Below are 25,329 nucleotides of genomic sequence, written 5' to 3'. Positions count from 1 at the left end.
TAGGTTCTTTTCAATATCATTCAAGGCAGTAGTTCGCAAACGTGTGTTCAAGCCTTTGTAGGCTTCAACCATGTGGACTGCTTGAACTTTAGAACACGATGAATCTTGTTCAAAATGAGACCATTTTCTAAGGCCTGCTTGAGATTTCTGTAATGATTCACATACTATTTCTTCGACTGTAGAGTAGCCATCAATTTAAATTGTTTCACATCCGATGTACTTTCGATTCGAGATTTTTTTGTCTTAGGATCCACATGATCGGGGCAAAACGGTAAATCCTTATGCATATCGTAAAGGTTGTTTGGATACTCCATATCAACTTCTAGTATATAACCTTCCGAGGCATCATCAGGTACAGTTGTGATATCAATGTTGGTGTCCATCTACTCAAACCAGCCGTATGGTAGATATTGAGACATTGCTCAACCATATTGATTATTAACATCGAAATACATTAGGAATGAGTCAGCTTTGGCTTTATCATAAGATATCACCCATGTATTTGTTATTAGCTGTGACTCTTCGCTTGGAGCAAACTTGACTCAGTCCACCTCTTGTTCCCTTTTCGAAAAACATCAACTGATCTACATCGGTGAAAAGTTCAAGTTGCTGTTTCGTTTTGAATAACATAGCATTCCATGTATAGCCAGGCAGAATGAAATAATGGGCAGGATCCAAACCGTAAGTTTTATGACAACTTGAGCGGAACTGCTCGAAGACATAGCCAGAAGCATAACATCCGTTTTCAAATACAGATTCGTATATTTTCCCGATGTGTTTATATTAAAAGTAGCCCATATCAGCTTGGCACGTAAGTAAGATCTCCTAGGACACGGTTTTTCCTCCAATATGTTGAAAAAGGTTTCGATAGGGAGTAAACAATCTTCATTGAATTTTTTGAAAGAATCGATATAGTCATACCGCATTACACCCTTTTTTGTCAAAATCTACTCTTCATCATTCGAGCGGTTGGAGAACTGTGATATGAGATTTGGAAATCTGATAGATATGATACTAACGTATCCAGCGAAAAACTCATGAATCTGAATGAGTTAAAAAATCTGAGGTGGCTCTTGCTACCAGAAATATTTTTAATGAAGGAGATATACTTTTCCTTTGTTATCGGCCTAACGGCGACACTTCCATTGAGATCCAATGCAATATTTTCTATAACAAAATGTGTCTTCGAGCAGTCTTCAAGGTGTTTATCTAACATTGCTTGCGTGGAAAAACAGTGAAAACACCTATGGCAAAAACATTTGTTTCTATTATGGTTGTCGAGTTGATTACTCACCAAACTAGATAGATCTTTTATTCAAACAAAGTGTTTTCTGGTTGGTGAGGTAACATCATAGACATTTATTGAATCCTTACATCTTTCATCGTAATACATGTCTTGAATCATGAGTAGATTCAGATGTTTGCTTTTATTTTTTGCTATGCTCAATCTTAGCGGTATAACAGTATACTTGGATTTAAAAAGTTTCAACGTGTAAACATTGACTGAGAGATCATTCTGCTCTTCGAAACTATTTATCTGAATAATTTTCATCGGAAAGTGAATACCTCACAACTTCAGAACTTTTGAATAGTCAGGATAAGATAAAATGTGATCTGAATGTTGTCCATGGGGAACTGGATACAACGCCGAAACAATGGCCCAAGCGAAGCAGGCATTATCATGATTTTTCGTTTGATTCGAGAAGGCAGTTCAATGTATGATGAACCTCTCTGCGGCACAAATTTGTTTACGGTAACCCCCAAATTCACTACTGCTTTCAACGTCTAACCTCTGTCACGTTCCTGGAACTCTTCCAACTTTATCATGATTGACACCATAACATGATTCTCAAACCACATATTCATATCAGTGTTACTATGAATGGATGCGTTAGATATTGAGAAATACTTATATTCGTTGAAGATTCGATCGCCTTTGACAACCTCAAATTCTCCACCATATTAATCTTTAAAAATGCATCATTTTCCAATGCATTTTGAATTATACTCACAAAAAGGGTCTTATAGTCGATCAAAAATGAGGTAGGGTTCTTATGCTTGGGATTACTAATCACTTTAGTACGCGAATTAAAAGCCGATGTACTCGATTAGAGGATGTCTCTTTCCGGCTAATCAGGCCTGCTCCTTTCTTCATCTAAAAATTCATCTGATTAAGAATGCTAGTAGATTTTGTTTCCCACCCATAGTAGTAGTATTTTTCAGATCTTTTTTATTCGTTTAGAAGCCTTATAACACTCTTCAAGTCTATCCTTCACCGTTTTCTCCTTGTATTCATCTATTATGAGGCTCAAGATAGATGCGATATATTTCATCAAATCAGCAAACATTTTTCAAAATTGCAGAAGCAGGTTCAACAATAACTGATTGACCGAAATGGAGAGCTAGAAAATATTCCTCGAACAGTAAATTAGAAACAGCACTACCTAGCGGGGAAAACTTTGCGTTAGAAGTAATGTGACCAAATATGAATATGAATAAAATCTGCTATTGAGACACATGTCTCAATCATAGTATATCAGAAAACTGAATTTCTATGATGATATGTTAGTCTGAAACACTATATTCACAGGAACAACAGTAAAAATGTTGACAAAAATGTTGATCACGCTATTACAGTACCCAATTCGATAGCGACACGTTGCATTACTGTATCTTTATCATGCAGCAAGTAAATGTTCTGTTTCTGTTTAAAGTCTGTTTTTCCGTTAATCAGCTGTCGCCCCCATACGAACGACAACTCTCAGAAGTTGAGAAGTTGCGAGCTAAGGAATAACGAGGTCTTACCTTTTAACGTGTGATTCCTAACACGGTTGCAGAATCATCGCAGCTTCAACCATATAAATTCTCTCGAGAAATATACTACAACATAAACATAAGCATGCATGGTGTGAAGCATGCGTGTGTATGTACGAAAAATGTGTGCATTATGTAATATTTGGGGACTCACAAACCAGTATAGCAGGACATCGACAGAAAATGACCACGTAGTCAAGTTGAAGATCAAACTCAACTTCAAGGTCAGATCATGAAATGGTGGAGGGGAGGAATCAGTTGTCAGGTTGAAGTGTGGAAATACCTTCTTTTCAGTTGAATACACGCTTACGTCATATGGTATATTGGCTTGAATCTTGGATAATATTGGGTTTTAAGAAGAAGATAGTAATACATTTCAAATTGAAACATGTGTAATGCGACATGTAAAAGTTCATGTCGAGAATATATTTAGGTGGGAAAAATATGTCTTTTTCGCTGCAAAATGGTGTGTTGTGACTGTATACATTGTTTTGAAGAACTTCCAAACCCCGTTTAGCATGATTTTCGTTAAGAATGAACTTTGTATTCATTTTCACAGTCAAACCACACTCCACCGTCAGATACTGCAATATAGTGTTGAATTTCAAATGATTAGATTGTAGTGCAATACGTGAAAGTTCTTGTTAGGCGAGCATATGCATGTGTGAGAAATATCAATCTATTCTATTGCAAAATGGCATGACCCTACGCATCTCTTTTAGAAACCCCGCAAATCTCCGTCTAGCATAACCTGGGCGTTCAGTTTCAAGCTCAAACCAAACTGCTCTGTCAGATCTTGACATGGTGGGGGAGAAACAGACCAAAGTGAGAATAAACCTGTTTTTCAGTGGAAATCATATCAAAATCATCTACTGTATGGCTTCAGATTTGTAATCAATCATGTTTCGAAAAGAAAAACGTAGTGTGACATTTTAAATTATTACATCATTTTTAAGCATGCGGAAGTTCATGTAGGGCATGCATATATGTGAGAAATATCAGTCTGTTCTCCTGTAAAATGTCAAGTGTTGACACTACATGTCTACAAATCTCCGTCTAGCATGACATTGACGGAGAAGTCAAAGTCAAATTTTAGTCATCATTTTTGATACATGAATGTATATATGACACGTCACATTTTACAAAAGATATTTTATCTTATAGCACTTATATCAATAACAGCACATGTTACACAAAAATATTATTTACATACTCTATCTGGAAATAAAAACAACTTGTTACCAAAAAGTCTCTGACTTTTTTCTTGAATATGAGAAAATTTCTTTCATTATGGTTTATTTTTTCCTGATGGAAATCGTGTCTCCGTCTCGTTTAATGACAGTAAATTAAACTGCTCTGTCAGATCTTGACATGGTGGGGGAGAAACCGACCAAAGTAAGAACAAACCTGCTTTTCAGTGGAAATCATATCATAATCATTTACTGTATGGCTTCAGATTTGTAATCAGTCATGTTTCGAAAAGAAAAACGTAGTATGACATTTCAAATTATTACATCATTTTTAAGTATGCGGAAGTTCATGTAGGGCATGCATATATGTGAGAAATATCAGTCTGTTCTCCTGAAAAATGTCAAGTGTTGACACTACATGTCTACAAATCTCCGTCTAGCATGACATTGACGGAGAAGTCAAAGTCAAATTTTAGTCATCATTTTTGATACATGAATGTATATATGACACGTCACATTTTACAAAAGATATTTTATCTCATAGCACTTATATCAATAACAGCACATGTTACACAAAAATATTATTTTCATACTCTATCAGGAAGTAAAAACAACTTGTCACTAAAAAGTCTTTGACTTTTTTCTTGAATATGAGAACATTTCTTTCATTATGGTTTATTTTTTCCTGATGGAAATCGTGTCTCCGTCTCGTTTAAAGACAGTGAATTAAACTGCTCTGTCAGATCTTGACATGGTGGGGGAAAAACAGACCAAAGTGAGAACAAACCTGCTTTTCAGTGGAAATCATATCATAATCATTTACTGTATGGCTTCAGATTTGTAATCAATCATGTTTCGAAAAGAAAAACGTAGTGTGACATTTTAAATTATTACATCATTTTTAAGCATGCGGAAGTTCATGTAGGCATGCATATGTGTGAGAAATATCAGTCTGTTCTCCTGTAAAATGTCAAGTGTTGACACTACATGCCTACAAATCTCCGTCTAGCATGACATTGACGGAGAAGTCAAAGTCAAATTTTAGTCATCATTTTTGATACATGAATGTATATATGACACGTCACATTTTACAAAAGATATTTTATCTCATAGCACTTATATCAATAACAGCACATGTTACACAAAAATATTATTTTCATACTCTATCAGGAAGTAAAAACAACTTGTTACCAAAAAGTCTTTGACTTTTTTTTGAATATGAGAAAATTTCTTTCATTATGGTTAATTTTTTCCTGATGGAAATCGTTTCTCCGTCTCGTTTAATGACAGTGAATTTCCTCATTTCTTGTTAGCAAATGGGAATGTACATGAACGTAGCTTAATATTTTGTAACGATAAATGCATGGTAATGTGAAAAAAATTTGTGTCTTGGAATGTTTTCTTACAATATTCTCTGTATTTGAGTTCAAAAATTATTCTAATGAAGCATTTTTGCCTTATAAAGATTCTATTTATTTCTTATGAGTGTCCCCAAATGGTAATATTTATATTAAGCTTAGAATACACTAAACCATAGTATATATCCAAGAGATTATGTCTCAAAAAATTTAATTTCATTGTTAGGAAGGCAAAATACGTTTTTCAGAGAAGTGCACAAGTATTCGATGGGATTATTGAAAGACAATTCAGTTTCGAAACTTAGATTTATTTGGAAAGGGCGCTGATACTTACTTGAGAACTGGATAAATGTTGTTTTATTTCCATTATTTATTAAATGATTGTTTCTACACCAACATTCGAATTCATTGATTACTAGTTTCGTTTCATTTTCAATTTCATTCAGATCTGGGGACGTCACAATGTTATGTCATCGGCATACATGAAAACTCGACCCTCGAAAAAATCCTAGTATTTAGTTTCAAGGTTAAACCAAACTTCACCATCAGATTTGCCAATGTGTGGAAAAAAAGAGACCAAAGTGAGGCGGTACCCACGTTTCAGTTGAAGTTACGTCAATATTATCTACTATGTTGGTTCAAATTGTAATGTAATCATATTTCAAGAAAAAATATAGTGTAGCATTTTGAATCATCATCAAGTATGCGGTACCTAGTTCATGTTAGACATGCATATGCGTGGGAAATGTCAGTCTGTTCTCCTGTAAAATGTTATGTTTTGAGTCTACGCATCTGTTTTGGGGCAGATAATAACCTTGCATTTATTTCAAAGTCAAATCAAACTTGCCGGGTAAATCTGGCAATGACAGGTGAATGAATTTATTTTCGATCAAAGTGATGGCACGGCCTACTTTTCAGTTATAGTTACGCTGATGTCATATGCTGTGAAGGTCGAAACGGAATGCAGAAGCTACGTGCAATATCAAAATCGACAAGTTTTTGTCATACGGGACCAAGAAATACAGGCACAAACTATAGAAAATCGGCTCATCAAAGCAGTTGTCTCTTTCGACAATTTTCAAATTCTAACCCTCAAGATTTTTCCAAATCCTACTATATTTATTTCTCTTCCGAATATGTATTCTGTAATTCAATTTCACTCTCTTCAGTGTTTTCCGTACATAAAATAGAGGATACACTACAAAAACACACTTTTGTCAATTTTCCACTATATTTCTTTATTGTTGACCGGTTTCGGCTATTATACCATTTTCAAAACTAACTGGTTACATTTAAATGTAATATAGTGGAAAATAGACAAAAGTGTGTTTTTGTAGTGTATCCTCAGTGAACATGAATTTCCACAAAATAAACAAGTCGTCAATCGAAGAAACATAAAATAGACCTAAATAATAACTGTTCTTTCATTTGTCATCATAAATATAACATTGCACAAGATTCAGATCTTAAATTCCATTGGATAGTTACAAGCAACAAGAATCCACTCTCTGAACTCTCATTTCTTATCACTTGTGCTTCATTGGTTTGTTTCATGTTGAATCATTTGAATACATGCAATGAACTCCTCTCATTACTTATCTCCAATTATTTTATAACCTTTAACTTTGCAGTCCGACGCGGGCCTCAATAGTTCAATGAGGTTTCAAAGCGAAAATGTGAGATCAAATTTTGCTATAATAGAGAGAATTTCTGTCAATTGTTATATGTATCCAATTCGCCCTAACCATACCTTGGCACAGCTCAAGTTGATAATTTTCAGATTATTACTTCACGAGATTCTACAATATTATCTATACAAATGCACGTTATTTAACTCTCTTCAGTTCACCCTACTTCGCTACCCACTAGAGATGCCTGACGTCACAGCCAAGCCCACCTTCCAACTGAATGTCGATACCAACAACAGGCAGTGATCGTCGCGCTCTCGGAGAGGGCAGACGTTAGCACAGTCCTCGGCCGTCTGCGTGTCACCATCGATAGCGAGGCTAGAGCGATGCGTTACGTCACAGCTTTCACTGCACACCGGTGAGGGCACACCGATGAATACGCATTACTCAGCCGCACGTCGTGGAGTGAACATCTCGCTCTCTTACCGTTGAACGGTTGATGCTGTGACGTCACACCACCACTAACTTGGCGGGCTCACATCGATGGAACATTTATTACTTGAAGGATCTTCGAAGTATGCAGACGTATGTTTGTACATAGACAAGCACATGATGAAACCCTGTACCGTGCATTCTCACACACACACCAATCAAATGTAATTACGTCACTATGTCACACACACACACACACAAAATCTCATATGAAAAAAATTCTGAACGATCCATGCACCAGACCCTTCAAGGTCACATCGCCTTGATGTTACTGAATAACAACAAAAAAAAAGCAATTAATACGTCATAGTGGTGGGGGAGGCCCAGAACCGGCTGTAATCTGTGATGTACACATACCACCTATGCACCAGACATATTTTTCAAAGTCATATGCACCATACATATTTTTCAAGGTGGCATGCACCAGACATATTTCTCAGGGTCACATGAGTCGGTCTAGGTCATCCACCCCACGTGACGTCATAGTGGTGGGGGGAGGCCGAGAATCAGCTGTAAACTGGGGGGAGGCCGAGAATCAGCTGTAAAATGGGGGGAGGCCGAGAATCAGCTGTAAACAACTACTAAAAAAATAGCCAAGAAAGGAATTTCTGACAAAAACATAACAATCTGCACTGATGGCAGACAAACCCTATTATTAGCCTTGAACAGACAACGTGTTACCTCAGGGCTAGTACTACAGTGCCACCAAGATTTAGCCAAAGCCTTGGTAGATAATGACATTATCCTGAGGTGGGTTAAAGGTCACAACAGAAGTGAAGGTAATCGAATTGCCGACTCTTTGGCCAAGAAAGCAGCTGGACTAAGATTTTTGGACCCAGTGGTACCTGCTGTCAGGCATGTCCTATGCGAATGTCCGAAGTTATCGTCAATGAGAGAGTGTTTGTTCGGCGAGTCTTGGCCTATACCTGCCGATATAAAGGAGATGCCTCCCAGATACCTTTCCACCTTCCTGGAGAGGACAGGATGGACGATGACCTAGGAGGACAACTCCTTGGGAGGATGTGCTGTGTGCCTACACTTACTCTCCCTACTCTACAGATATAGATAGAGACAGTGGCGTAACTGTAGAGTGGCAAAACTAGCAAAATGACACGTACCCCCGGGCCTCCGGCCCGAGCATAAATGTGCCCTAACATTTTTAACAAAATTTAGTAAAAAATATACATTTGTTTGAAGGTGGTTGACAATGTTACGTGGTGTATTTCATCAGTTTGGACTTCCATTGTCTAATATAATATAAATTGATTTGAAATCTCTGAAAGAATCTGTAAAAAAATTAAAAAGATTAACCGAAAAATAACAATTTTATTAAAGAAAAAACTGAAATCACAAAGAAATAACATTTAAGCAACAACCAAAAAAATAAAAGAATTGAAATAATAATACAAGCTGAAAATTAAAAAATATTATTAATAAAATATGAAAAATTAAAATTGAAAGATTCCAAACCAAGTTACGTCACGACGTTCGATTGTTAGTATCCACAATCGTCTTCGGGTGATAACTGGACTTATTAGTCCGAGATCTGACTATTTATAGGTCATTCAAGTGCTTTCACCTATCCCCTCTCTCCGCTCCATTGGTTTTAGCGGGAGATGACTGTTTGGCGGGAGTTGGTTGTTTTTCTCTTAATTAGAGGTTACCATAATATGTTACGAATCTCTACGCTAGCTTGATTAAATGCGTTGTTGGACAACATATACGCGGCTTCTTTGAATTTTCTCCTAAACCAGTGTTCCTCTTTGTGGATGATATCAGCTTGAGCCCACTTGATGTTACGTTGATGAGTCCAAACATGCTCTGCTATTCTCCTCGCTGTGTGTTTTTCTTGTGCTCAGCAATGCGAACTTTCAATGACCTCTTAGTTTCACCGAAATATGATTCTCCGCACTGGCAGGGTACCCAGTAAATGCAATTCTTGGAATCGCAGTCCGCGTTTGGTGGCCTGGTTTTCGTGAGGCTGCTACGGATATTGTTCCCAGATCTGAAGCAGGTCCTGATGTTATACTTGGACCCAATCCTTCTTATCCTTTCCGATAATTCTCTGATGTAGAGAAGTACAAGTACTGGTTGTGGTGGCTTCACTTCCTTGTGGAGCTCTTGCTGTCTTCTAGCTAAAGCCTGTTCTACCATCACTCTGGAGTAAACATTCCGTTGAAGGTTATTTTTGATAATGCCTAGTTCCTTTTCGAGACCTTCCTTTGTATTACAGAGCACGAAAGCACGGTCTAGTAGAGTCTTGATGATTCCTCTCTTAGACGATTTTTGGTGGTTGGAGTTCTGGTTCACATACTGTTCTGTGTGAGCATGTTTGGACTCATCACCATAACATCAACTGGGCTCAAGCTGAAATCATCCACAAAGAGGAACACTGCTATTGAAGTGGTATTGGAGAATTTTACTTTACTAAATGTAACAAAATGGCAGATGCAGCACCCAATGTCAGTGTATATCCAGGACAATCACAACAAGGTACTAGTAAAAATCAAAGTGAATAATATTTCAGTGTGAACAATATTGCATATTTGACATATATTACTGATAAGGGAAACTCAAAGAACCAACTGATTCAGACAGTGATAATATCTTTCCAAGAAAAACATTACTAGATATATTGTTTCCAACATGAACCTTCATGGTTACCCTATCCCTCAATACTTCAGAAGGCGTATACTGAACAATGTTTGTTATTCTCAAATCGGGCATCTCAAAAAATGCAAAATGATTGGATGGAAGGCTATGGCGACTTGAAACATTATAGACGCCATAGGAAGACACGAGACATCGAAAATTCACAATCAACAATGCCGGTTATATAGAACACTAGATGAAGAGCAAGAGTTCATGATCAAGAAAAAAACATCTTTTTAGCGCCAAGTACCCTCTAGACTCCTCAATGTTACTTTAACGCTTTACACGTGTAATTTAGCCTTCCGTGGCCATATAGAAAAGGCAAGTAGCAATGATCCAAGTTCCCAAGGAAACTTTTTGAGTCACTTGCAGAATACGATTTTACAAGAATTGTTAAGTAATCTAAAGGGCCAGATAAAATACTTTAGTCCAAAATACAAAATGATTCAGATAAATGCGAAATATTTATTTTCTTATACGTATGTATTTCCTCGATACAGTCTTCAGACTTGTTTCGAATTCTGTCAAGAGTATTGGTACATGGGATGTTTCTTCGCCACTTAGGGCTTTGTTCAGGCACACTGCTGTTTGAGACGGATCTTTCCGGCACTGATGAGAGGTATCACCTGGAAACCGGTCTGTAGGTGATTAACTCGATTGATTTCAGCATGGTCGTGCTGCTGGATAAACGAGAAATGTCTGCAAGACTAATCTCTGTGAGGTATCTTGTATACATGTCTGTCGGATATAATTCAATATTCAGCGTGGTATCAGCCGAGGAAGTAGTTGTTTTCCGGTAGGAATTCACCAGAACCTACTGTGTAGGTGAGTTGAGAGAGATGAATTTTTCAAAATTTCATTTCGAAATATTATTTTTTTATACATATGAATCTCTCCTCGATACAGTCTTAAGACACGTGTTGTTTTAAATTTTTGGAAAATGCGATTCTTTTTGAAACCATCAGTCTTAGAATAGTTATTTATTATACAAGGGAAAAAAGTATTAGATTTTAGCTCGAAGTTGTGTTGTCTCCCGACGACAAAAAACCGAGAGCCAAAATCTAATTTTTTCCCGTATATAATACACAATTTTTTTCTGTGATGGGAAAAACGACGATTTAATATTGAAAAATGTAATTTCTACCTTTAGTTCTGTATATATATATATATATATATATATATATATATATATATATATATATATATATATATATATATATATGTATATATATATATATATATATATATATATATATATATATATATATATATATATATATATTACTTTTTTCACCGGTCTCCGGTGAAAAAAGTAATTTAATGAAAAGTGACATTTTGTTACCTGTCATCAGAGATAAAATGTCAAACTTTTTTCCCGTCACAGAAAAAACAATATTAAGGGACATAAATGGTAAGAAATTCTCTAACAGTAGTTTTTACTCTTTTCATGATAGTTTAGATTTATTACACAAAAATCCTACTTCATACTGGATTTATGAAAAACAATATTAGATTGCTTTCATTGCAGGGCTATTAATCGAAAATCAGAGCCCAAAAACAACTGCAGAGAAAGTTAGATGACGAATATCGTTCGGATGGTTTTGCGACGGGCCGTCTTTGGAAGTATCGTTTATTTTTACCAAGCATCACTGAAACTATTTATAGTGGTTAGAAACGGCGCTAGCTGGTGTTATGTCTTTCTTGAGCTCTCGTTTTTCATTACATGGAAGGCTAAAATGCTTGTGATTAATAACCTATACCTTGTAGTTTCGAGTTCCACCATTTATAGCCTTTACTGTAAGCCGATAATTATATGTTTTTATGGGTAACAGAAAAGTTACCACATCCACTTTAACAATAGTAACTCTGAATATTGAAATTACCACAATGAGCTTCACAATTTTTATAAACAGTATAAATTATTAATCGGTAATAAAAAATTCCAACCTCCTCTCAAATTATATTTTGCAGGGTCTAAGAGGTATTTCGATCACGACGATTCAGTTATAAACTACTTGAAATTTTTCAGAATTAAATACTTTCGTGAAGAAAGAAAGAATGAGACTTGAAGGAATTGGTTAGGTTTGCAAGTTACTAAACGAAAAATGATAATTATAAAAATAATTTATTGAGAAAGTTTGCAGTTAATAAATTACATAAATAAGCCACCTTTTAATATAAATTATACCACAATCTACTTTCTCCGAATAAATTGCCTGTTACCATTCAAACAAGAACTTAATTAAGAAATCAACAGGTACTCACCAAACATACCGAGCTACCCAAACTAATGAAAAAATAATAATATAACCTTTGAACGTTCAAAATACAATAAATTCTACATATAGTTACATGTTTATAAATAGAATAACATATTGTATTTTTTAGTATCTACAAAGAGAAATGAAGTCATAGAAAAAATAGCTACTTATATAATCATATAGAAAAAAATTCATTTTGAGGGATTCAGCAATGTAGTGTGAAACAAATGAAATTTACCAATGGGTTTCATACAAGATTTTGATAGAAGTTTAGTGGCTAAGCCATCGAAACAGTATTTTACAGCGATAAAACGCGTTTTCCCAACAGCGATAAAACTGACCATGAAATTAACATCTTGGTGTCATTATTCGTGAATCATAAGTGACTCTCAGGAACTAGTTAGTTATGCATCATTCTCACAAGTTCAATGACTGTCACTATCCTAATCAAATTGAACCAATGGAATCAAATATTCAAATATGATTGCGATTAAATATTGAAACATTGCATAAATGATTCTATAAAAATTTACAGGTTCAATTTGATATTATGATTAAAGTGACTAGACCTTATCTCTACTGAGATAACTCAGTCAAACAAAATTCACCAATAAAATGAACAGATACAAGATACCGAAATGAAAAACTAATTTTCACACTTTACTAATTCACATAACCTCGCGAAAATAAAACAACAATCTTTCAATATCAAAAATTTATATATGATTCTCAAAATCATAATCAAAACTCATTCGTATGACGAAACTTTTTTTAATTCGAATGAAAACGTTATTTTGAATTTCAATGAAATCGAAAAGAATACGCGACGTATTGATAATGTCGCGTTGAGTAGGTAAGTCTGAAATTTTTCGTTACTCAATCAATGGAATTTATTTCATTTGAGAATTGATATATGTCGGATATAATCCAACGCCCTTCGTGGTACTAGCCAAGGGAGTAGTTGTTTTCTGATAGGTGTCAGTCCATTAACCTACTGTGTAGGGTGTTAAGACTGGCCTGAACGAATTGTTCTTTTAGATGATTTGATTTATAGCCAGTCTTCAAGTATGCCCACTGACTATACGTGAAAGATTTCTTTCCTTATACGAGAAATTGGACAAATTTCGGATATACAGTTGGTTACCTCGTTCACAGGCAGATGGGGTGACAACAAACCTGTTGTTTGTTGTATGCTTCAGCTAAGTTCGAGGAATGATACTCTGACGAATTCGATTTTCAATTATCGGAAATCATCGACTTTATGTTGATGATATACACTACCTTGCACTGACGAGTGGTCAAACAGCCCGAAACCGGTCTGCAAGTGTGTTCCAATAATTGAAAATTTATTGCGGCAGTTGTATCGCCAACAGCATATGCAGGAATAACTTCAGTGAAGAATTCTGCACTGACACCTGTCGGATATAATCCAACGCACTTCGTGGTATTAGCCAGGAAAGTAGTTGTTTTCTGATAGGTTTCAGTCCATTAACCTACTGTGTAGGGTGTTGAGAGTGTTGAGACTGGCCTGAACGACTTGTTCTTTAAGATGATTTAATTGATATTTTGTTCTTATATCGATGCATTAAGCTGAGAATATTTCACAGGAAATAATATTTGCGAATACCACTCGATCTGAAAATTTTCTCAGAAAAATTATCTTATTTCTTAAACTCAATCTTCGTTATTTTTTTGAGTAATAACAATCAATGAGCAATAAAAAAACAACTCGTTCTGTTTGCTCTCATGTCATTGCTAAACAAAGTTTCCGTTAAAAAATGAAAATTTATAGGTACAATTTTTAGATCTTCTACTATTGTACTCATCAAGTAGATATATTCATCATATAACTTGCCAATTTTTCGTCATCGTAATAAAAGTAATATACCCGAGAAATATAAAAAACTTTGAAAATAACAAAATCCACAATCAAAATATAAATGCACTCATTCTTAATTGACTTCAAGGAATATAAATTCAGTTTCATTGAAAGTAATACAAATTATGAAATTATAAAACAACAACAACAAAAATTAGTTGGCTCTCCGGGGCAACTTGATTAATCCCAGTGGCGCATTTCCTTTTTCAACTGCAGGAAAACCCGAAAAAACCTGGAGCACCACATCATCTGAAGATCTTGATCTGCCAATGTCCTCTCTTTCATAGAATAAAATGTAAGGTGTCTCTAGAGGCTCCAATAAATTCACATTGCCAGAATATTCAGTGACACGACTATCGTCAAACTTAAACCAGTCCGTATCGTCTTTGACCACTGCGTAATAATGACCAGATTCAACGCCAGAACCACAGTGAACAATGACTGCATGAATATATGAAATATGACCAATATATGATTCTACTAAAAGATATGTGGATTTATTTTTTGGTGAATGGTAACGAAATGAACTATTTGTAACTAATTTTGACAAAACATGAAATTTTTCTTGACTGTTAACAAAAAGGTAGGCGTTTTGACATCTACAACAATTTTGAAAACTATCATAATATTTTTGGGAAAGAGAGTTTTTGGCTTTCCACCACTCCATGTTGATAAAAAAAAAGGAATTTTCCAAAGAAAGGAAGGAAGCAATCAATTTTTAAAGAAGTAACTCTATACGTAGATGTGTAGATTATGCAAAGAAGTAACATTCAGGCACAAACTGGAAGGAAAAGCCCTCCTGAAAATAATTTTTTAAATAATTCAGTGTTCATATAAAAGTATCGAAAGAATTTTTCTTTCGTGTAATTCAATGTTTATATGAATTAGTCACTCCTAAAAATATAACCCTCTCAATATAAGCATAATATTATATGTCAAAATTAGAATTTTTTTTTTAATTATTTTGGAATATACTATGACATTTTCAGGTATCTTGTAACCAGTTTCGAAAACTTTCACTTTTTATATCTGATTTAAAAAATTAATTTGTCCATTACTATAAGTGAAACCTTACATATTTCAAGTGGAATCATTTGTTTCTCTCCTCTATATTTATTGAAGTCACTCAAGAATAGTAGAACGATAGAATGTAAGGCATTTCTGCAGCGTCTTCTATACTAGATATGAAGACGTCATTGATACTATGAAGAATTTGTAAAAACGATAATTTCACACCTTATTGGAGAAATATTTTACATCGCAATTCAAAAATAAAATCTTGTATGAAACATATAACAATATTATATGAATATAAATTATATTCTTCCACAGAAACTGCAAGTTAGTCATCGATTTCTCTCACAGTTCATATCATCTGACATATCCCTCATTACTCTCTTGCAGAGAAGATTCGAGAAAAAACTCATCTGCATCGCTATGTTGGCTTATAGTAGTTATGTTATTACACGTGGTATTGTTCAGTATCGAAAATAATATGTAAGAGACTTTTTAAGAAAGAATTATATCCGCTTTACACACACATTCAAATGCAGTTCCATATTGACTAGAAAATGTAATGCTTATTCCATAACAACGGTAAGTGAAAAATTACATAACCTCTTAACTAATGAATGAGCTAAAATATCGAAGTCGAGGCTTGGTATATTCACATCTTCAGGAATGAAGAAGACAAATATCTACTAAGTATTATCATCCCCTGTTAAAGTACACTGAATTGTGGAAAACGCCATCTATGGGATCGACAAAAGACCCAATTCACGAATATACAGATGAACGAGGCTCTTCGAGTTTGTTGCAAAGCCAATATTCAATTAGATAAATGAATAATAAATAATTCTCTCAAGAATTAGATTATGAAAAAACAATTACAATACAATATTACTTCTAGGAAAACAGGTTATTTATAGATATATTGATTATTGACATTTTATGAAAACAAGTTTGATAGATGAGTGAATAACTTCTTGTTGTTGGCACCCCTATTCACTTAATTACTTTCCCATCCAGCATACTGGATGGGAAGTTAAAGTTCTTGTTGGTTGTTCAGAGAGATTTTAGCACATTTAATCCGAGTTTCTCGTTTTGAAATTTCCTTTCCTTTCTATATAAACTTCAGGATGTGGGCCATTAACCAAGTAAACCCCCACATTCAAAATTACAGTAACACCTTTAAAATACTCACATATACAGGAAAATCATCAGATAAACAAATCATCAGAACAAGTCAAAAAAGTACAAAGATAACTACTCAGGAGTCGACAAACTCCTGTGAATTCTGCACAAAAGTTCATATAGGAATTACTTGAAGAGTTTCAAAAAGGGACTCTCCGAACATAAAATAAGTTTTGAGCTAAAGAATTCCATCTATATTCGCCAAATTTCAGATAACAACCACGATTTCTACGTGGACTACGACATATTACATATACTTAGAAAATGAAGGACAAAAATTAAACCTGCTGGAATCTTCAGAAATCAATTAATGCACATACTTTTTTTAAATAATTAACAAAAAGTTATTTACTCACCATTATCAAACTTGTCAATAATTAAATAGTTACCTGTTCTTCTAGGAATATCTGTTTTTACAAAATTTACCTGTTTTACCAGAATTAATCATTTATCTAATAATGTTTTGTAATTATATACTGTTATATAAAAAACATTGTAGAATAGTTCGATGTATCAGTTCAAGTGATGAAGATACCGTTTATTAAACGCCCCTCAAATGAAATTTATTGTGACAATTATTATCATGGATAATATTGAATTATTTAAAAAAAAAATTATAATTGAAACTGTTAGAATTCCTTTAAAATATGATTGTCTCTCGATTTTTACAGTGTGTTCTTTAACCATTTTTGAAAGCAAAGGTTTGATTTGGACTTGGACTTGAATATGAGAATTTAAAAAAATATCGAAATTCGAATTTTGCGTTGAAATTCGGTATGTAGGATCAAAATTGACTTCGAAGCAACTTTTTCAAATAGCAAGAATTTGCCATTTTCGTAGGATGGCAGTAGGCTGGTTTTAAAGCTGTCACTCGGACTAAGTATTGCGAAAAGTGCGTCTCATGAATTCTATGCCTGTACCACAAATCAAATAGCTGCTTGCAAAAATTACCAAAATACATTGGTGTCTTCACCTTAAGTGTGTCACACTGTATAACTCATTATAAATTGAATTTCCGTTTTATACATCCGAAAATGAATATTTACACAGACTGCAATTGAATAAATCATCTCTATTTTTTTAATGAAATTTTGACTCAAAAAAAGCAACTACAAGTGCTTTATGTTATTTTAATGACACAACCTTCAACAGTTGAGGGTTTCTCAACTTTTGAAATTCTTTCTGAAATAAAAAGCATCGAATAGAAAAGTCAATGGTGTTCATTTCAATGTGAACACTAGTTTTGAACATGAAGCATTCGACTTCGACATTAAAGTTAGAAAAATCACATTATACTATTCATACACATAAGCACAATCATCACATACGTTTTCAGCAAAAATCCATATGGGTTTTGAGACCTGTTGAAAATTTTTTGTAATCTATTTCAGATGACACTAATCTCAAAACTTTGGAGAAATTAGAAGTGAGTCTATTCAAATACTAGGTATGGCAAAACTCATATAGATTTTTAGCAAATTATTATATGAAACTTTCATCACTTCTTATAGAGAAACACTACGTTATAGTTGAAAAAGAATTGAAATGTAAGACCTTGTTAATTCTCAGCTCAGTAAACGCGCAAAATTCAAAAAATTCACTTGTTTATTAAATTATTTCGAATTATTAATATTAATACCTTGGTTTTTATATTCGTATTTTCTGTAATATCTGCATGTGTTTATAAAACTTATTGGAAATTACCAAAAGTTTCACTGTTTCAAGTTTAGCCCCCTAAACAAAATCCAAGCTCCATTGAAAAACTGTTATTTCAGTTTGAGAATTTGATTATTTTAGTTCTTATCACTTGACTTACTTTTTTCTGGTTAATTTAATCTAAGTAGAAGGCGTTTTTGTTTTTACTGTGTGGCAGATCACGTAGTCAATATTATATAACTGTTTCTCGTGGCAGATGCAATAAGTCACTCAAATATCAATACATTCTATTGTGTATTTTATTCCAAAACTGTATTCTGGGTGTTAAATGCAAAAATTTTCAATTCATCAAAGGGTATTGATAGTATGTTGTTCTATTTTTGAATAAATCATGTTTACCCCCTTGTGAAAAGTGGCCATTTTTGACTTATGTGCTCATTCCCCCTATATGCAGAATTATTCAGGACATTTTGGGTTCTAGAATAAAAAACATGCAGGTTTGTGAAAAAAATGAGGTTGAGATTTGAATTTTGTATCGGAGATTATTGCCATTCAATCGTGATGAAGTCCGTTTCACTTTTATCTCGAATTTGGACATTCTCGTTTTACGCTTCGATGTTCTAGATTTCTTCAAGAAATCCACTGGCAAGATTATCTACATCAAACGGAATGAAACATTCTTTTTCGGAATAACTATCCTCAGTTTTTTCTGATTTTATTCAAATACTGTAATGCCTTCCTTCGTAGGTGATCAGGTGGTCCCAGAGAATATGGTGGATTCGGTTTTGTTTTAACGTAGTATACTCCTCTTGCTCTGAAAAATGTATACAAAATTGAAATCATTGAAAAATAACTGTCGTGAATTGTTTCAGTGATGTATTTACAACTCTTTTGCATACACATAATAATTACCCCTGCATTGCGGTTTTTAAAGAAATTAATAACAGAAAGTGTTCTGGTGTTATGAAGTTTTCATATTAAAAAATTATTACAACCTTCTTAAAGGTACAAAAACAAACCGTCAAACTAAAAAACTCCCATTGATATTTCTAGACGATAAATTGACATTTTCAGTTTTCTTCTATATTATCGGTAACATTTTGTAGACAGTTTGAGTTCGGGTTCATCTATACCTATATAATATAATATAAATATATAATATGCAGTTTTGGTAATAATTGAATAATATTACAAAGAATGTTTTGCCAATTTATATATTAATTCAAGCTTTTCAAAAGTACGTGATCAAAAATTATAATTTCAATAATTTTGTACAATTCAATTAATTACACAATGAATTATAGTTTTTGTCTATGTAAACAAGAATACTATTTTCTTTACTTGACTTCAGGAATTTAAATCTTTGGCCATTGGACATAAATAATTATACGAAGCGATTTTTGATCATATGATTTACTCTTTGATATTTCTTATTTTCAGAGTTTTAAAATTATAATCATATACATGTGAGATGTGGCAATCTATTAAATACTTTTTGTGGTAGTCAAAAGTTAAAATTTCTTCATAACTTCTACAGTTTCAGTTTGAAAATAGTTTTTGAATAATTCATATCCTTCATATAGACTTATGTAATAATTTCATATGATGAAATATGATATGACACAAATTTCATGTCATATTTTAATAATCAATCATCAGCCTACCTCTATTTTACAAAAAGCATTTCTCGCTGATCTACCTAATAATAATAATAATAATAATACAGAAACAAAGTTGCTGCAACAAATATGCTTGCCGTTCCAATCTTACTCTACTCGTTTGGAATAGTGAAGTGGACTCGACGTAAAGACCCGAAAAATGATGCATCTCTATAGAAGTTTGCATCCAAAATCGTCTGTTCCACGGTTGTACTTCTACATGACACAATGGTACTGGATACAGCCTGTAAAGTCGTCAGGAGTTCGGATCTGCATGGCCTGTGATCATGAGAGAGCAGGAATTAGAGCATTTCTCTTCAGGGCAGCTGCCCGAGCAGCCCGGTATAGTTTTCGACACTGAACAAGGTGACACAACTCTGTCACCGAGTTGAACCCGTTCATCAAAAAGCTCATATAAAAGCCGCAGAGGTAACCTCACTTCTGCGGAAACACAAGGATAAGCCAATGCATGGAGTCTTCTTCAATAAAATTGGAGACCTTGGCTTATCAAAGTGCCTAACTTTTGCTTTCCTCAGGTCGAGTGGGCTGAAGTCGGAAACTGAGGGGTTCATCATGGCTTGCCAGGATGGTGTCTTCAACACCTTAGTCTACCGTAGTTGCGTGATGGGTATAGAGGTTCCTGACACAAGGTGCAGGGCCTGCCGCGAGGCGCCCGGGACCCTAATGCACTTGCTATCAGCATGTCCAGCATATGCAGTCTCGGCTTATATCCATCGACATAACGCGGCTATATTACCATCTACGGCACTCTTACGGTATTGACGAGACACCGGTGTTGCCCTACGCTCCGGGGGATATTGAATCCGTTGTGGTGAACTAGAAGTGCCAAATTTATTGGAACTATTCTTTCCCCACCCTCAGGTTCATACAAGCTAATAAGCCCGATGTAGTCCTTCTCGACCACCAGAGCAAGACGATATTTGTCATGGAGTTTTCAGCTCCCGGCGAGACGAATATCGTCAGAAAAGAGGAAGAAAAACGGATAAAATATCGAGATTTTCTCTTCGAATTCCGCAGACTCTATCCAGACCACTCTGTCAAGATGGTTGTTCTGATTATTGGAGTCCTTGGTGGAATGATGCCCTTTCTACTCTCGAATCTCAAAATCATGCCGGCTTGTCGCACTTAGACAGAAATCTGTCTGTCCAAGTCTGTCAGAAGGCTGTCATTCTTGGCTCGCTGCACTTTCTCAGGGCACATGATTCTCGGACCCAATGATCACTTACCCCACGGTGTGGGGAGTGGTCATTGGTTGATAATGCTGGCGCACTCTCCCTAATGTATCTGGGCTTCGGGGGATAGGGCCTGACCAGCGCACACTACGGTGGAAATAAAAATAATAATAATGATAATTGATTGCTCAGGGCACATTGTTCTCGGACCTAATGATCATTTAGCTCACGGTATGAGGAGTGGTCGTTGGTTGATAATGCTGGCGCGCCCTCCCGAACATATCGGGGCTTTGGGGGATAGGGCCTGACCAGCACATACTACGGTAAAAAAATATTTATTTACAGAAAGAACATTTTTACATTGAAATAAAGTATAAGAAATATTATAATGTAAACAAAGATTGTGAAAATAAGTTATCCCATATAGGCTCTCTGAGGACCCTGTCCATGGGTGTTCTTAACCATATATAGTGCAACAATAAATTTCGTTATTGATTATGATTACAAAAAAACCTGACAGAAGAAACATCAAAAAATACAGATCAACAACTATAAGGGTTTCATAAAAACCAGTCTACTTGAAGGAAGACGATCATTTATCAACCATGATAAAGGTAGTTGATAATCGTTTTTCCCGTAAGTCGTTATCAGTGAATCTGGTATTATATTATATAATCTTGGCCCTATATATGTGAAATATTTTTGGCCCACTGCTTTATTTGCTTTATTTGGTATAACAATATCAGATGATATTAAGGCCTCTGTATTACAAGGATGATTCCGTTTCATGGTGTATTGTTTTCGTTAAAGAATGAACAGTATTTTCGACTTAGAGTATAACTGCCTGATGTCAAGAATTTGTAGCTCGTGGTATCATGCATCAGAAGAAAAACGAGAAGGTTTACAGTGTATCATTTTCAGGATTCATTTTTGTACATTTTCAAGAGTTCTAACAATTGTTTTGTTTGCTCCACCCTACCCAATTATCCCATTGCAGTAGAGATGCTTTTTCCATAACAACGGTAAGTGAAAAATTACATAACCTCTTAACTAATGAATGAACTAAAATATCGAAGTCGAGGCTTGGTATATTCTTATCTTCAGGAATAAGGGAGACAAATATCTACTAAGTATTGTCATCCACTGTTAAAGTACACTGAATTGTGGAAAACGCCATCTATGGGATCGACAAAATACCCAATTCACGAATATACAGATGAACTAGGCTCTTCGAGTTTATTGCAAAGCCAATATTCAATTAGATAAATGAATAATTCTCTCAAGAATTAGATTTTGAAAAAACAATTACAATAATAATAATAATAATAATAATAATAATGTTTATTTGCATAATAAAATAAAATATTACAAAACCAATATAACACATGCAAAAAAAACAAATAAACAGAAAAATCACAGAAGCAGTTCAAACTGCTTGTACGTGATATAATGACACATCCGGGTAAAGTCATATTTGGGTTTTTTGATAAGTCACATGTTAGGTAAATTTCACACTTCGGTAAATGACATAATCGGTAAATGACATAATCAATATTACTTCTAGGAAAACAGGTAATTTATAGATATATTGATTATTGACATTTTATGAAAACAAGTTTGATAATCAGTTCGGACTATCAATTAGTTTATGGAAAATCTGTCTATTTTCGGAAAGTAACCATTTTTTGAGTTCCCTTTCCAAAGGATTTTTCCCGTAAGTCGTTATCAGTGAATCTGGTATTATATTATATAATCTTGGCCCTATATATGTGAAATATTTTTGACCCACTGCTTTATTTGCCCTCGGTATAACAATATCAGATGATATTAAGGCCACTGTATTACAAGAATGATTCCGTTTCATGGTGTTTTGTTTTCGTTAAAGAATTAAAAGTATTGTCGACTTAGAGTATGACTGCCTAATGTCAAGAATTTGTAGCTCGTGGTATTATGCATCAGAAGAAAAACGAGAAGGTTTACGGTATATCATTTTCAGGATTCATTTTTGTACATTTTCAAGAGTTCCAACAATTGTTTTGTTTGCTCCACCCCACCCAATTATCCCATTGCAGTAGATATTCTACTAGTGCATAATAGAGGAATCTGAGCTTTTCATCTGAAATAATTTTATGAAATTTATAAAACTGGAAAATTAGTCCTCGAAGATTATTTTTCAGCTTATCGATGTCTATATCCATCCCAACATAGAGTCTATAAAAATGCCTAAGTACTTCACTGACGATACTATTTCAACAACTTGGTTGTTAATCCTAACGGACTGTTTCAAATTCCTCTCAAATTCCTTTCAGCTACCTTTCAACAATATTCAAAGTAAGGAGTTGATTTAGATAGGTATTGAAAAATATGAGTCCAAGTACGGTACCCTGTGAGACACCGCGAATTTCACTGCTCTCATTACTGACTGAATCATTAATCTTCACTCTCTGTTTTCTAATTGTCAAATAATCTTTGGAGAGACCTAGGGCAACTCCCCTTATGCCTATATTTTCCAGTTTTTGCAATAAAATTCCTTGGCTGAAGACTACATTATCATTAAAGACTACAAGGCATACTTTTCTCTATCTACATTTTCATAGAACCTTGACAGAACAACATCCTGCGTTGAATTATTCTCTCTGAGACCATACATCATACTGTTCAGGTGAAATAATATTGTATTTATTCAAGTAGTTGACCAATCGAATTTTAATAATTTTTTCTAGTAATTTTGCTACCGACAGGTGAAAACTTCTTTCTCCAAATACTTATTGAAAATATAGCACAAGGGTTCTGAAATATAATTGACTACTATTTTTAGATATTAATTTCTAATTTCATCTGGTCCCGATGATTTTTTGTTTTTGAGGTCACCGATAATTTTAGTAACTTTGGTGAAAGTTTCCCGAGCTTTGTGACAAGTTGCCATTAGGCACTTGTAGAGAAAGATTTACACCTATTTGCAATTTCATATTTTTTCACATGATAGTAACATTTGCTGACCAACATATTTTTGACTCTGTTGATATGTTTTTCGCTTTTTAGCACACTGGATTACTGAATATAACGGTGCATTTTCAAAAGAATGTTTTGTTATGTGGAATTAGTATAGTAGCCGTGGTTATCAGAATTTAAGGAAAATTTCTTCAGCATATCACTATCAACGAAACATTCCGTTTTGAACAAAAAATTAAACATATCAATCGTTCGTATTAAAAAAAAACAATTCAATTTAAGATTTCCACATGAAATCTCACATTAAAGTTTTTTTGAATACGTTTTAATAGATTATCATCAAGTATCGCTCAGTTCTATCAAATGTATCATTCTTTTTTCAGAAATCACTAGCCTTTGGGAGGAATCTGCATTTATCTGGATAACCATGTTATATTTGAGGTAGGGCATAATGTATATTCACGAGTTGATGGAGGTCAAATATATAATTCATCTGCACAATTGTGTAGAAATCACCATTGAATACAATGCATATAAGTATACAGTGTGTCTCAGCTAAAACTTGTCACCCCCCTAATTTGCGAACTCGTGAAAAAAAATCGAAAATCGCTCAGATCCGTCTATTTTTATTTCAAGGGGGAATAATTTCACCAAACACATCATCATTGTGTTGTCAACCCTCTCATCCCCAGCACCCCATACTTCAGAATTTTCAATGACACTAATATACTTGTGATACATCATTTTGAAGAAAATTCAATCCTGAATACATCGGTGTAATGAAATTGAGTATCGATCAAGTATTGTTGAAGTTTTAATGAAAACTAAGTTTGCCAAGCCTTTTTTTATTTTTCATCAACTAAAATGTAATCATCTTATGACAGGTTCAAAATCTGAACCATTCAGTTACACACAGAAGTATAAGCGATTTTCGAAATGTCTTCGCACATTTCTCAACATTTCTGGAGTCACTGCACGACACTCCACAACAATTCTCCTGCTAAGATCATCAAGAGAATTTGGCTATGTAATATAAACTTTGGATTTCAAATGACCCCATAAACAAGTCGAATGGTTATGAATAAGGAGACCTAGGCGGCCATTCTGTTGATCCTCGCCTTCTAATCCACCTTCATGTGAAATTGTCATCTAAAAATTGACGTACAGGTGCAACAAAATGTGAAGGAGCTTCATCTTGTTGAAAGGTGACCTTCAAGTAGACTATCACCGGCTTCAAGTAACTGAGTGATTCTGGAGTTCACAGTTGTATCAAGAAGTTCAAGATACATTTGTCCGTTGTGGTTACCATCAATAAAATATGGACCTACAATATGGTTTCCCAAAAAACGCATTCACAAACTCTCCAATTTCTGGGGAGTTTGTGAATGAGTTTCTCTATACAA

At 34.5% G+C, this 25,329-nt stretch overlaps 1 protein-coding gene across 1 annotated transcript in view; it reads right to left on the bottom strand.

Annotated features, from left to right (window-relative positions):
• Positions 1–12,242: 12,242 nt before the first annotated feature.
• LOC111516365 (phospholipase A1 member A) overlaps positions 12,243–25,329 on the bottom strand; it is a 75,644-nt gene continuing 62,557 nt past the window's right edge. Inside the window, exon 7 of the mRNA XM_074169964.1 lies at positions 12,243–18,937. Within this exon, the coding sequence (XP_074026065.1) occupies positions 18,823–18,937 (115 nt within the window). The 3' untranslated portion in view covers positions 12,243–18,822. The remainder of the gene's footprint in view (positions 18,938–25,329) is intronic.

This window comes from Leptinotarsa decemlineata, unplaced genomic scaffold (assembly GCF_025532065.1).
Source record: "Leptinotarsa decemlineata unplaced genomic scaffold, Ldec_3_MD MMD2_P_RNA_scaffold_6, whole genome shotgun sequence".
Lineage (NCBI taxonomy): Eukaryota > Metazoa > Arthropoda > Insecta > Coleoptera > Chrysomelidae > Leptinotarsa > Leptinotarsa decemlineata.
This window is presented reverse-complemented; position numbering and strand designations above follow the sequence as displayed.